The 14,926-nt window shown below is 37.3% G+C and overlaps 1 protein-coding gene across 2 annotated transcripts in view; it reads left to right on the forward strand.

Annotated features, from left to right (window-relative positions):
- The first annotated feature begins 307 nt into the window (after positions 1-307).
- caln1 (calneuron 1) overlaps positions 308-14,926 on the forward strand; it is a 57,865-nt gene continuing 43,246 nt past the window's right edge. Inside the window, exons 1-3 of one of the 2 annotated variants that reach the window (XM_056243198.1) lie at positions 308-384; positions 8,863-8,987; positions 14,651-14,794. In XM_056243198.1, the coding sequence (XP_056099173.1) occupies positions 8,870-8,987; positions 14,651-14,794 (262 nt within the window). In that variant the 5' untranslated portion in view covers positions 308-384; positions 8,863-8,869. Of the gene's footprint in view, positions 385-1,462; positions 1,615-8,862; positions 8,988-14,650; positions 14,795-14,926 lie in introns of those variants that run through there. The other variant, XM_056243197.1, reaches the window with a different exon arrangement.

The raw sequence follows: 14,926 nt of genomic DNA on the forward strand, positions 1-14,926 counted from the left end.
AATCAGTTGAGCTCGGGAACTATGAGCAGGAATTCGCTTAGATCATGGAAGTACTGAAAAAGCTGGGGGCTCATTAGAGCTGATTGGAGTTGGAGGAAAAGTCCAACGGGTTTTATTGCTTTTGGCTGGAAGTCGGACGTGTTGTTTTTTTCGGATAACAATCAGGAAAAAGGTCCACTGTCCACTGCCATTCGCACCCGACGGCTACAAATAATTGTGTGTAGCCTATAATCGCGAATGAGATCTGGAGAATTTCCTCATAATTCAGCGAGAATCTATGATCCAGATTTTAGCAGCGGGATAATCTGACATCGGCTCGGATCATCAACCCTTCAAGATCTGAGGGATCATCACTTTCAAAATCGCGCATCATCACCACTAAAGGTAAGAGAGCCTGTGCCTGATGTCTGAAGTGGATTTGTGTGACATGATGAAGGCTTTGATAGGCAGCATGATGATTTCATAAACTGCAGCCTATTTCTACACTTTTGCACCTGTTGTTGTTAGAATGGGTTTATGGCTGATCGATCGGACGGACGGAAAATGTATGATTTATTTACAGTCGACTTGGATAATGGCTTGCTTAATTTTTTTGTTTACTGATCTTTAAACATCTATTGTCTATAAAACATGTATAAAATACATTATTATTATTATTATTAAATAATAATAATTGTATATGGTTCTTACATTTTAAAGATTTTAAAATTCTTATTCTTATTTAATATAATAATAATAATGTTTTAACAACAATTTTTTTATCATTTAAACAATAGATGTTAAAAAACAACTAAATATTTATAATTATACTTTTGTATTATTATATTTTGTATTTTATATTTGCAATAACTCTTTACTTTTAAGGATGTCTTATCTTTTAATATTATTATTATTGCTTTTGTTTTATATATATATATATATATATATATAAGTTCAGCATTCCTAAAACCTGTGCAAAACACAAACAACATTATGTATAATTCATTGCTGGTAATCAGGTGGCGGTTTCTGGGCAAATTATCCACCTTAGTCTCATTTGACAAGTCAGGTGTTGCCCAACCAACACCCCCTTCAGGGAAAAGGTGATGGACATGCTAATGATTATAAACCTGGAGGAGCTATGTAGAGTGTGAGAGAGCAGGAGTGGCACTGCGGTCCAGGGGGCTGGTCAGCAGTGTGTGTGTGTGTGTGTGTGTTCTCAACTGAGCTGCAGAGGCAGGACTACTTATGTCACAGAGCCATATGAGCCCACCGATGACACCACTGCACCCCTCTCCAGAGTGTGACATGAGGGAGATGCTGACCAGATGAACGGATGAATGAGTGACTACCTGCTCCAGGCTGCTGAAATATTAACTAGGGGTTTCTGGGCACTCTATGCTGCTCGGGGAAAGGACCAGCGCTGGGACGTAGTCAGGCTGTGGAAGTGTGGGACAGCCTGCCCGCTGTGCTCCGAGCCGGAGTGTGCTGTCAGATGGAGGTCACCGATCTGGATCCCGACCCTCGGGCGGAGGGGTCTGAAGGAGAGGGGCCGTGCGTCCCGAGAAGGGGTGAAGGGAGTCCTGGGAAAGAGCCTGTTGTGCTTCAGTATCCTGTACAATTTGATCCGTACGGGTAAGCAACAGGGATGATAGCTGCCATCCCGGGATCTTACTCCTGTAACATTCAGGAAACATACAGGATGTTAATGTTAAACGTGTGTTTTCTTTAATGAGAGTAGTTTGGTTGGAGATGTCCAGATTTGATGATTCTGTTTTGGTATGCGTGATCACTGGCTTGAAAGTATTTGTATTGATTTTAATAACTTGAAATGTATTTATGCTCGGGTCTGTCCTCCGAATCTTCCCTTTGTTTTAGGTTAGGGCGTAGAAGATTGAGTTATTTTGACATGAATGACATTTTGACTTTTTTTCCCAGTGACTTTGAAGCACAGCTCCCTGTGATTTGACTAAAGAATGCTGGCTTTTTCTTGTTCTTTTTCTTGTCGTCTTATGAATAACAATATATGGCAAGATATTTTTGACATTTCGACCGCTGTTTTCTAGGGAACTTAGAATGCGATGTGGCACTGTTGGACTGGAAAGTTTTGCCCTCAGTTGAACACATTGCGATCAATGCTGCCTCCACTTACACTCTTCATGTCCAGACACTTTATTATCCCTCCTGAACATAACATCCTGTTTATAATGGGTAGCTGAAATGTCATTTAAAACAGTGTCCCACAAGGTGACATGTTGTAAACTATTTACTTCAACTATTAGATACATTCTAATTCTTCTATAGTCTATTATAAATGCAGGCTTGTTTTAATTTAGCGACTATATTGTATACTTTTAACCATCATCCATCATGCCAATGCAAAAGCGTTTTGATTGGTCACCGCATGAATTTCGTATATTTACACTATCGTTGAAAAATTTGGGTCTGTAAGTTTCTTATACAAGACTACATTCATTTAATCAAAAATACAGCAAAAACACTAATATTGGTAAATATTATTAGAATTTAAAAAGTGTGTTTTTTATTTTAATATATTTTCACATGTCTTTAATGTCAGAAATCATTCTAATTATGCTGATTTGCTGCTCAAGAAACATTTCAGATTTCGTGACATTTCAGACATTTCGTGATACATTTGTTTTCAGTATTCTTTGATAAATAGAAAGTTCAAAAGAACAGCATTTATTTGAAATAGAAATCGTTTGTAACATATGTTTTTACTGTCACTTTTGACCTATTTAATGCATCCTTGCTGATTAAGGTATTAATTCTTAAAAAAATCGTACTGACCAAAAGTAGTGTATATTAAAATGTTTACTTTTATGTATATAAATGTTAAATCTAGATGTTGAAGTTTATGTTAATGTTATTTTTTAGCTATACCCATCTACATTTTTTAATCAAATCTTACTCTTAGACAAACTACAAGGTATCTTAAAGTGTGTCAGATTAACTGCAAAATACTTCTACTTACTTTTGCCAGTTGCAGTCCCTTTGGCATTATGCAGTTGTCATGTACACTTAACAGTTCATCATGTGAACAGCATAATAGTGAGATTGCAGGTAAATTAGTCATACTTTCCCCCTGGACACACTCAGACTGTCAGGCTTTGCCCCAAGGAGTTGCATGAGTGTGGATCTAAAAAATGCATAGAGTCACGTTTTTGCAGACGAACTTGCTGTTTTCGTTTTTACACACCAATGTTGTATATATAGTCAAAAGGAAACTGTTCATTTTGCACAGTAATTTTCTATACCATTTAAAGTGTTTATTTATAATTGTGATGTGTTGTTAGCCAGTTATAAAAATGAATTGCATGTGTAGTATGGGTTTCCATGATTTATGAGTTATTTATTATAAAACAAGAACTTGATTCGAATGCTAATGAACCTGGAGGCATTGTGATAATTACCATAATTAAAATTGCCCCCATAAACAGTTCATCTGTGCCTTTTCCCCTTCGGGGACAATGATTTATTTGGCCAATTTAGCTCTACTTGTGCAAAGTGTTGACATATGTGCTGTAGCCATTCACACAGTACCCTGTAAAGATGGAAAAAATGGATTTCATTGGTATGAAACAACCCTAAACAACCACCAAAGGCTAATTATAACTTTTTTTTATTAATCATTCGGCCATTAAACTTTATTACATGCAACTTTAAAAAAACACTGGCAAAAAGAGAATGGACAGAGCTTGTAATGAAACGAGAAACAACATCGGATATAGCAAGAACTGAGGGATTTGAAATGTTGTAAAAGTGCCGTTTTTATTACTGAACAGGTGAGTAAGGTATTTTATTAAACAGATAAATTGCCATATGTGGCTCTCTAAAAGATTTTTTTTCTCTCTAACAGAGTTCATTGTAAAGTATTATCTATCGTAAAGGGTCATATTCATCCGCACAGTCACGCAGAGCCAAAGCACAACCAAAACAATGTTCTTCCGCAAAATCCATGCAGATTTTTTTTTTGTTACATTTTTACCACAAGAGAAGGTGTTCAGACTGCATGCAAATCAGATTTTTTCTCAAATCAGATCTTTTCAGGGAGACTGTCCGCACTATTAATTGCAAGTGATCAACTAAGATTTGTGTGTCCAGACAAAACCAATCTATCTGCATGGGTTGCTTTGGTAACGAGGTAGGCGTACCCACGTATGTGATGAGGCTTTCAAAATGGATGCAGGAAAAATTGAGGTGCATCATCTCGCTCTCCAAATAAGCGCCCCGTCGAGTTGCGGTGCAGAACTCCTCTGTCTTAGAGGTATATATTGTAATGTTCAGCTGGCTTCACTGAGCAGCCTTAGCGTCCAGACTGAAGCACATGTGCACATTTTTTTAAAGATTTGTTTTTTTATTTGTTTTTTTATAATTACTTATGCTGTAGCCAAAGTGTTAGATGCTTCTAATATGAAATGTTAAACTAAGGCATTTACATCTCCACATTTGATAGAGAGATTCTGGACTTGAACCAGACCAGATTTTAAACTAGTAAAGGCTTTGCACATCCCAATCAGCTGCCCCATTAGAGCAAACCCCCAGTCTCCTACATTTGTCCCAATGCAGCATCCATATTTTACAAGGGTCTGCCATCCATCATGGGATATGTCCTTCAGCAGACTGCTACTACGGGCTCAAGCTGTATGTGTTTTCCTCTGCTTTGGTGACTGGCTGTAGCCCAGCACATACTGTGACTGTGGGCTCACATCCCAAAGCGTGGTCTGTGATCTGGAACCTCACGCCCCTTCATGCTGACTGCTACTTCAGGTGGCTTTTCTCTCTCTTGCTCTCTGCTGATGGTGTTGTGGTATTTAACCTGCTGGGTGACCACATTGTCCCCATGAGAGCTTTAAGTTCCTGTGCAGGACACCAGCAGTGCGGTGTCACACTCTGAAGGAAGGCTTTTAGCTCTGCTGAAGGGAGGTCTGTCTGCAAATCAGCCGAAAAGAGACTATAGAAAGATTTATTTTTTAATGTCAACACAAGTAACACATAAGATGAAGACTCCAGTCATGACAGTATAGTCTAATGAAAACAGGTCCCCTTATGGCTGACATTTACTCATTTTAAGAATCACGTTGCAGAGTTTACTAAAAAAAAAGCAGCACAATTGTTTTCAGCATTGGTAACAATAATAAATGTTTCTTGTGCAGCAAATCAACATATTAGAATGATTTCTGACCGATCATGTGACACTGAAGGCTGGAGTAATGATGCTGAAAAGTCAGCTTTGCCATCAAAGGAATACATTACAATTTAGAATATAATAAAATAGAAAAGAGTTGTTGTAGATTGCAGTAGTATTTCACAATATTGCTGATTTTACCAAACATATGAGTTATTAGGGAAAGTCCACATACTGGCCATCAGTGTTGGGGTTAAAGCATTACAAGTAACGTGAGTTACATAATCGGATTACTAAAGTAACGCATTACTTTTAAATTTACAACTAAATATCTGAGTTACTTTTTCAAATAAGTAATGCAAGTTACTTTGCTTCCCCTTTTATTGACTGAGAGCTCTCCTGTCTCCATGTTGAGAGAAATCGTGAGGAAGTGCAGAGGTGTTGTGTGTGAAGTGAACGTGATGGTTATTGAAGTTCTATGTAAACATAACTCATCTCACTTACACAAAAACAGATTCAGTATCAAGATCAAAATAAATAAAAACAGAGAAATACAAACTCAGAATATTACGCAAACCTGCAGTAATTAAATATGTTAAATAATACAAATATACTTTATGTATTTAATCTCACTTTATTAACCAATGTCTTTGCTGCTGACCTTCGATGATCCAATTCAGCCATACTAATAAGCAAAAATTACTTTAAATAAACATCACATTTGTGTTTCATTTTTGTGTTTTTATTGATGAAGTAAAAAACTGCTTCCATTATCACATACTCTTGAGTAGGTTATTATAAGAGGTTTGCTAAAAAAAGAGGTTTATAGAGAGAGAGGTTCTATAGTATGAGTGTGTGTAGTATGAATGTAATCCGGACATGCCGTCATTATCATGATGTGACCTACCGACTATTCACAAATCCTCTCCTGTGGGCTCATGGGATAGTAAAGTGTCCATCATATGCACACTTCAGAATCTCGCTGGAAAAAGTAGGTCATCCGGTACTTTTTGCATACTCTTTTATGAGTACTGTGAATTCAGACATACTACTTTTGTCACATACTGTTTTCACCTACAAAAGTGTGTGATTTTGGATGCAGCCAGAGTGTTGAACTTTCTTCTTCCGTGACTTATTGGTCTGCACAGTTGAAAGGTTTGAGCTGCGCCCATACTGTAAAGGCATGAATTTGCATTTCCTCCTGCCTGAGGTTTATTCATTTCACTTTTGGTGTGAAAGGGCTTTTACATTTGCCAAAAATACAGTAACGTAACACATTACTTTCCATAAAAAGTAACTAAGCAACCAAATTAGTAAAATTTTTAGGGAGTAACGCAATATTGTAATGCGTTACTTTTAAAAGTAACTTTCCTGTCCTGTAAACATTGCTGTCCATGTACTGTATATCAGATTTAAATCTGGCACCCTACTCTCTAGATATCTGTATTAGCATCAGATATAGAAAAACCCATATCGATCAACCAGTGCTGTGAAGTTTTGTAGAGAAACACTCAACCTCTTTCAGTAAAGTAAACTGGGCTCAGTAGTGTTTTCTTTGGCACTTTAAAGCTGCAGTCCGCAGTTTTTCCTCTTTGTCGCCATCTCTGTTCGAAATCTGCAATTGCACTGCTTCGCGGAATTATCACTTTACGTGAGTTGTGCCTCGACACGGCACAGCGCGGATGAACACAATGTTTGAGGAGAGTGTGCGGCTGTCAGTCGCCCCGGTGTGGATACTCTCATTCAGAATCACAGATTATTGTTTTTGAAAGTATGACCAACATAAGAATTTTCGCCGGAAAATGTAATGTGAACAAGTAACATTTCCTTTTGTTCTGGTTCTGACTAAATCGCGCTGATTAAATCTAACAATCGCTTATCATATCACGTAAAACCGTGCAAATTATACTTTGTTCTCAAATTGTTAATGTTCAACATCAGCAATGCGTGATTATCCTTGTTTTCGCATGGGTCCGGTAACTCCGGTTGCAGTCTCTTTTTTTTTTCTGTAGCTACTCCGAAGTCCAAACGAAGTCTTTTGCATTTTACAACTGGTGAGTCTCCAGTTGTCACTGGTGATTGTCGTTTGAACCTTTCTGGATCCGCCATCAAATTGATAAGTTTAATTATATCAAATGCTGTGAGAAAAAAAAAGGCTATAATTTTTAACCCAAAAAAGCTACGGACTGCAGCTTTAAACTAAGGCTAATTTAGACTTACATCTTACATTGTTGAAAGCTTGATTTATATTTATTTTTGGATGTATTTTAATAATGGCTAGTGCATGGTTAGCAGCTGTCACATGGGCCATGGGCCAAAAACTACAGTGAAACGTTCAGTGGGTTTGTTTGTGGGAGTACTTTGTATGCACAGAATCCATCTTGATCTCTGGAACGGTCTGCAGGATGTTGAGTGCTGTGCATTTTGAGTGGGCTTTTGACACTCAAGCTTGTTTTTAAAACTCACGGTTTCGAAAGGCACTCACTTCATACTAAGCAACATGAAGCCCAATTACAGAGAAACTCAGTTTCACATCTCTATTGTATTCAAATGATTCCCATGGCTTTGACTGTGCTGAATAATTAATTTTGCTCATGATAACCACAATATCTGAGAGATTTCAATATAAAGAGCTATTCCAGTTTGATTTTTTTTGGTATCTTGACTTTGTGAACTCTGCATATTTTTGTTTAGTTAAATTACTGTTGTTTTGGGTATGCAGAATTGTTCTGTTTATATGAGTGATATGATCAATACACTGTCATTATTTAGATATCATAAAATAAAATATCATAACCTATCACCTTGTAACTGTATCTGATGAACAGAAATGGTCATTCCATCTATTGTCAGATACAAAATGATTCTAGCTTTATTTAAGGATATATCATTTTTCATTAATTACTTATTTCTGTTTACAAAATTTTTTATTCAAATATTTTTTCTGTTGATTTTGTAAAAGCAATTAATGAATAATTAGTTACGTAATAAGAAAAATACATCTTTTTTGTTGTTGCTATATTACATTTTATAATGCCCTACCGTTCAAAAGTTTGGGTCGACAAGATTATTATTTTTTTTTTTTAAAAGAAATCTTCATATTAGAATGATTTCTGAAAGATCATGTGACACTGAAGACTGGAGTAATGATGCTAAAAATTCAGCTTTGCCATCACAGGAACAAATTATATTTTATATATTTTTATTTATATATTTTTACTGACTGTAATATTTTTATTGTATTTTTGATTAAATAAATGTGCATGGTCTCTCGACGTTGCTATCGGCGAAGCGTATTGGTAGACCCCTATTTTATATGTGAGAAAATTCTGTTTTCAAACACTGCAACTGTCAGCAAGATTTTAATGACACTACAATAAACACCTGTGAACAATAACTGTGCTCTCATAGGGTAATTCAGAGTGGCAGTGCACGCTTTCAGCTTTAAAAGCTTGCCATTTTATGGCCACTTATTTCATTCATTTTAATCCTTCATATGCATTGAAACATCCTTTTACAACATTTTCACTTATAGTGCAGCAGAACATTCGAAATATTCCAATGGTTTTTACTGAACAAAGAGACAACGAGAGCCCACCCTGGAGACATTTCCTGAGACATTACTGCTCAACTTAAGCATGCTCTATTATAGATCTTTAGGAATGTATGATGCGAAAATCATTGACACGTCTTTTGGTCTGGTTGTTTCAGCATTTTCTTGTGCTCTCTCTCAGGGAGAAGATGCCGTTCCACCATGTGACGGCAGGATTGCTGTACAAGGGCAACTTCTTGAGTCGCTCACTGTCAGAACACAGCAATAGCGAACAGCTCGCCAGCATCTCTGTGGAGGAACTAGATGGTGAGTACTAACCTTACGGACAAAATCACAAATGCTTTGCACTAATGAAGGCCAAACTTTTAACCAAACTTCATCATTATTTTGATTAAATGAACTAGTTTTCATCTTCATATAAAGGAGTCTGCACAATGTGTGCTATGTCTTCTGAAGCTAAATGATAGATTTTGTGAGGAACAGACTGAAATTTAAATAGTTAGAAAAAAATTGACTTCAGAAGACTTTTATGCAGAAGTGGCATAGGAAAATTGATATATTCACCCTTTATTCAAATATTATTAAACATTTGTTAAAGATATTGTAAGCATGTTTCTTAGTTGTGCTTGTAGTCATTTGTTTTATTTGTGATAATGCAATGAAACATGCTAAATTGTGCAGACATAATTTTTGGCCAGGCTGTCATACAAAGAAATTATAAACGCAACCGGAACCAACAAAATACTAATAACTGATTATGTTGTAGTTAGTGTATGCTTTTTATTTTTCCATGAATTTTTTTGAATAGTGAAACAAAGACTGTTACTGTAGTTTGCCGTTTTTGCCAAATAATTTTGTCAGATGAATACCTTAGTGTTTTGTTTTCCCCTTATGTTTACAAAATATTAAATATTTTTCTCATATTTTGATGGTTTAATCATTAAAAACAAATATCCCCTGCGGACATCATTTTTGGCCAATAAAGTAACCCCCCCCCCATCCATCTATCCATGATTTTTTGAGAAAAGTTAGCATATAGTCTCTATCCCTAAAGTTTAATATCAAATAAAGGCAAAAAACAAACTTTATTATATTATTTTATATTATTCTTTATTATATTATTAGTTTAATGGATAATAGTGTCATCTAACTTTGATTTATATGCTCATGTTTATAAAATATTCATTTTTGAATGTGGATGAATTACTGATCCCTTAAGCATTAGGCTATATATTTTTTTATTAATAACTTTTTAATGAAAGCTGAACCCTGAAGTGTTTTTGGTTTTCATGTGTAAATCAGGGATTAAATCATGAATCAAAAATCCAAATTTGAATAAAAGCGTGGATCAAAGCAGCACACGTCCCCCTGACACTCTTCATCATGATTCGGGGAGAGAGTGAATCAATTACGGCTGCCTTTGTCAGCAGAAAGGAGCTCATGAAGAGTAATACATTGAACCCTTGAGGCCTGAAAATGAATTTTTAAGTGACATATTAACACTGCGGGGCATCTGCAGATATACAGAGCTGCTACAAGTCATTGACTTTGTTGGTTTTGCTCTAAAACAGTCCAAACTGTGAATTACAGCTGCTGGAAGCCTGCTGATGTTATATTGATCGTATCAGGAGGGGTCAGCAAATATTCTGTAGCGTCTTATCACAGAGATAGTTTAGAGAAGTTTATGTTCCCGGATGAACAAAATGTTTTTCAAAGGATTTGTGGATTTGTATAGTCTCTATTCATATGAAGGGCACATTTGTAGAAATATCGATATTTCTATTAAAGGGGGGGTGAAACACTCAGTTTCAGTCAATCTCATGTTAATCTTGAGTACCTATAGAGTAGTATTGCATCCTTCATATCTCCAAAAAGTCTTTAGTTTTATTATATTTATAAAAGAAAGATAGGCTGTACCGAGTCTTTCCGGAAAAAAACGAGCGGGTGGAGGCGTGCCGTGTGGGCGGAGCTAAATAATCACGAGCGCGCGAAGCTTTTGCGTTGAGCGTCTGGAAGCTGTGTGTGACATCCCAAAACAAACCATGGCTAACAATCAGATTCAGCCATACATTTTTGATCCCGAATCAGATCCCGTGGCTGAAATTGAAGACGAGCAGCAGCAGCAACGACTACAGCAGGAGGTCTCTATGTGGTGTGTACTGGAACTGTATAACTTATATTTGCTTAGCGGTTTTTGTAAATGACTAATTTTCACTTTATGTCGTCGTATTTTTTTTTCTTTAAAAGTGTACATGTGGGAAGTGTAGTTTGATGCCGACTGAGGCGGGAGTTTTTTAAAAGTAGAAATGATTTGAACTTGATCGCAGTGTTTTTAGAACACCATGTCATGCGCGAGTTATAACTTATAACTTACAACATTTGTGTGTGTGTTTACTCGTGGTTTATGAGGACATGATTTGGTTTTACAATAAACAAACAGACACCTACAGTGGCCAGCTAAACAAATGTATTTAAAGACGTTCTTGAACAAATCGCCGATGATTTCCTGTTGAAGCGCGTTGATGTGCGCGGTCTTGCTCTCGTCTGGTCGACGTGTGCGCGGGCGCGGTTTTCCAAAAGAAATGCTCATATAAGGAATTCCACTCTCGTCTACGTCATTAGATCCACGATCGAAAAAAAACAGCCGAAACTTGTACCAACCCGGAAGTAAGATTTTCGGCACAGAAATTCTCCGTTATTCGTCCAAAATATATATATTTTTTTTAACTTTGGCCATGTTTAGCATGAGAATCCATCTCTTTAACACTGTAAACAACTCTGAATACATGAAACACCATTGTACCCCCCTTTAAATATCGCAGCATTTTATCTAATTGCATCTTCAGGCGTCTTACCAGATCTAACGCATGATTATTACATCGTTTGGATATGGCTGCTAGCCTGGGAAAACCCAGACAACTTCCGGCAAATTTAGATTTGCTCTGAAAGTTAGGCCCTGTCCACACGGACACGGGTATTTTTATAACCGTGACTTTTTTACGCGGTTCGGCCGTTCGTCCACACGAAAACGCACTGAAACCGAACATTTTTGAAAACCCCTGCCAGGGTGAGGATTTTCAGAAACGCCGGTTACAGTGTTGTCCTGTAGACAGTGAAACCGGGGTTTTTGCTTTGCGACGTCAGAGTGTGCGCCGTTATCCGCTGTGTTTGACGTCAGATTTGCGCTTCTGATTGGCCAACGTGGCTTTACGGTTAAGGGTTATATCGCCGCCTGCTGGCGTGGCATGCTCTTGATCGCGCTTGATAGCGTGTTTTTGCGTTTTCATGTAGACGGAGACCGAGCATGTGTGGACGGGATTTTTTTTTAAAAACGCTGTAGGAAAAACTCCGGTTATAAAAATACCCGTGTCCGTGTGGACAAGGCCTTAGTCTGGCAAAGAGCTCATCCAAGCCCATTTCCAATCCGTCGAAATCGAGGCACCAATCAGAAACGTTGGGGCGGGCTTTACACGATAACGACAGCGCTGGGATTTTGAAGCAGATTTTGTAGCCTACATTACAAAGATGGATGCCGCCGTCGAACATCACTCGTGCGAATCAGCTATCGCGTCTGTTTTAAGCGATTTGAACGTTTCCTTTTTGTTAAAAACCGAGCAAAGAACAACACTCAGAGATGTTTCTCCGCCGCTCTGCATACGTCATCTCCTTCATCGCTCTGGTTGGTTTTAGGTCTATCCGCGACGTCCATTGGTGACGCCCCTCTGGAAATGATTTGTCTATGACGCTTTGCCAGACCATAACTCAGTTGCAATTGAGAATGGTCTGGTTTTAACCAGGCTATATCGCTGCCAGATTCATCTCTAAAATGAACAGTGCTTGTCTGACAAATAGTCAGAACTGAGAGGACGAAATGTTTCTGAAGGTTGTTTAACCAGGCTTTTCATCCACAACAGACTCTGTATGTATATATTCATGATTTTGCCTCTACGCACAAAAACAAATCTAATGCCTTTACTGTGCAAACACTTTGCAGCGCTCACAAAATCTTTTTGCACGTTTGTGTCTGTGTTGAATAACAAATACGAGCCTCCCTTCCCTGGGAAAGATGTTCTTAATTGGCTCTGAAACATCACTGAAAAAAAAGATTTTTGCTGCTTGTTCAAATTGCTTAATTAAAATGAGCTTAAGCAACACAATTGCTATACATTTTGTGAGTAGCTTTGTGCTTGGTGATTTGGTTTGAGTTGTAGCTTGTCCATGTTTGAGTTGTTTGACTGTCAACATGGTCTGTGAGATGGGGTTGAATTTTTCAATCCTATTATCGGGTCCTCACAGTCATGGAAAACCTGTCAATATTATATAATTGAAATGTTTGCCACACTTGGAAAGCTTGGAAATGAATAAAATTCAAAGGTCATTGAAAATAATGGGTGCTTCTATTTTCAGTATCGTTTTTTCTAGTCATGCTCTGCTTTAAAACATTTCAATAACTCACTAGATATTGCTTTTTATGAGCCCTTGTGTAGAGTAAAATTTGATAACCGATAACATCTATCTGTTGAGGATGACTGTTTCTGGGATTCATTGGGTGGCAGATATTACTAGTAAATTGGGTTTTTATGGGGCAAAAATCTTTCTTTTTTTAAGGACAAAGGAGGCACTGAATTGTCTATTGAGCAGCAATTCAATCTCAGGGTCTTTTTTGTCTTATTGGAGACATTTGTACTCTAGAAAGTTATTTCAATCTGGTAATATAAAGAGTTGGTACCTGGAATTCAAATGGAAATCTTCCACAAAAATCTCTATAAAATAGTCAGAAAACGACTGGAAATATCATGGGAAAATAATGGAAATTCATTTTTTAATTTTTAGGAACAGTCACATTATGTTTTGGCCGTTCATTTACACCACGTTTTGAAGGGCCTGAAAATGCAAACTTTTGAAAATGAGTTTCAAAAGTGCACGTTTTTTAAAATGATTATTAAACGAATAATTGAATATATGACCCTGACAAAGAATTGGTACCTGAAATTCAAATGGAAATCTCCATCAGAAATCTCTATAAAATGATGTTAAAAAAATTCCTTGGTCTGAAAAATATAATGGAATTTTTTTTAGGAACCCTAAATTACTGTATAAATTCCCTGTTTAATGGCTTAGAAATATTTTTTTAGAATTATAGTAGATTATAATAGATTAAAAAAAATACACTAATTACACTGGACAGGATAAGTCACAAAAAGAAAAGGCCAAATAATTGTTAGTAATTTATTGATTATTATTTTTTGAAAAGCATACATTATTTTCAAAATAGCTTTTTCCTCTTATCAAATATCTGAATATATGACTGACAAAATTGCAGAACTTGTTTCGTAAGTCTGTGTAGTCATAAGTCTTGATTTAGATGGATGAGAATAGTGCAGCGTGTCGTCAAATCTCAGGAATCTTTTGTTTCCTCCGTGTTAATTCCCAGGTTGCTTGACTTCAACTCCCGTTAGTACGCAGACAAAATTACCCAATGTGCTGCTGTGTGCTCGAACATGCTGTGCAACTGTAGTGTTCTTCAGAGTTGTGACACTCGAGCGCTATTTTAAAACACCAATCCTTTGCTGCCATAAGTTTTCTCCTCACAGAAGGAATGCTTATAAAATATGCATTTGATGGAGCTCGTCTCCGCGATTCGAGATATATATGCTTTTCAGTGGCAGAGTCCTCCTCTGTAGAGCAGATATCAAAAGAAAAAGCCAGGAAAAAGCCTGGCCTCCAGTCATGTTTCTGAGGCTGGTTAAAACTCAGACATTCACTGCTCTTTTTAGCTTTCCAAATGAACAGTAAAATAAGAAGCTGACAAGCGTTTTGAGGAGAGAAACAGCGCAGCAGTGTGTGTCACCACCGGTGTAATAGCAGGTGTAGATAATGTGGTAAATTACTGCAATCATTGCTCAGTGGAGGAGGACCAATGAGAAGCCACTCGAGGTGTTGAGTCGCACACTTGTTTATCTTGGCAGAGATCCGGGAGGCGTTCAGGGTCCTGGATCGGGATGGCAATGGGTTCATCTCCAAGCAGGAGCTTGGCATGGCCATGCGCTCACTAGGGTACATGCCCAGTGAAGTGGAGCTGGCGATCATCATGCAGAGATTGGACATGGATGGTGAGTCCCCTTACTCACCAACACACTTCTATGGGTTTTGTACTGCATTAATGATCTTTTCTATTCTATCCCCTAACCTTAAAACTCAAGGACAATTTTTAGCATGTTTATTTAGCTGTTTTCCCATTGAGA

Source organism: Rhinichthys klamathensis, unplaced genomic scaffold (assembly GCF_029890125.1).
Source record: "Rhinichthys klamathensis goyatoka isolate OS25496 unplaced genomic scaffold, OSU_Roscu_1.1 h1tg000781l_1, whole genome shotgun sequence".
Taxonomy (NCBI): Eukaryota; Metazoa; Chordata; class Actinopteri; order Cypriniformes; family Leuciscidae; genus Rhinichthys; species Rhinichthys klamathensis.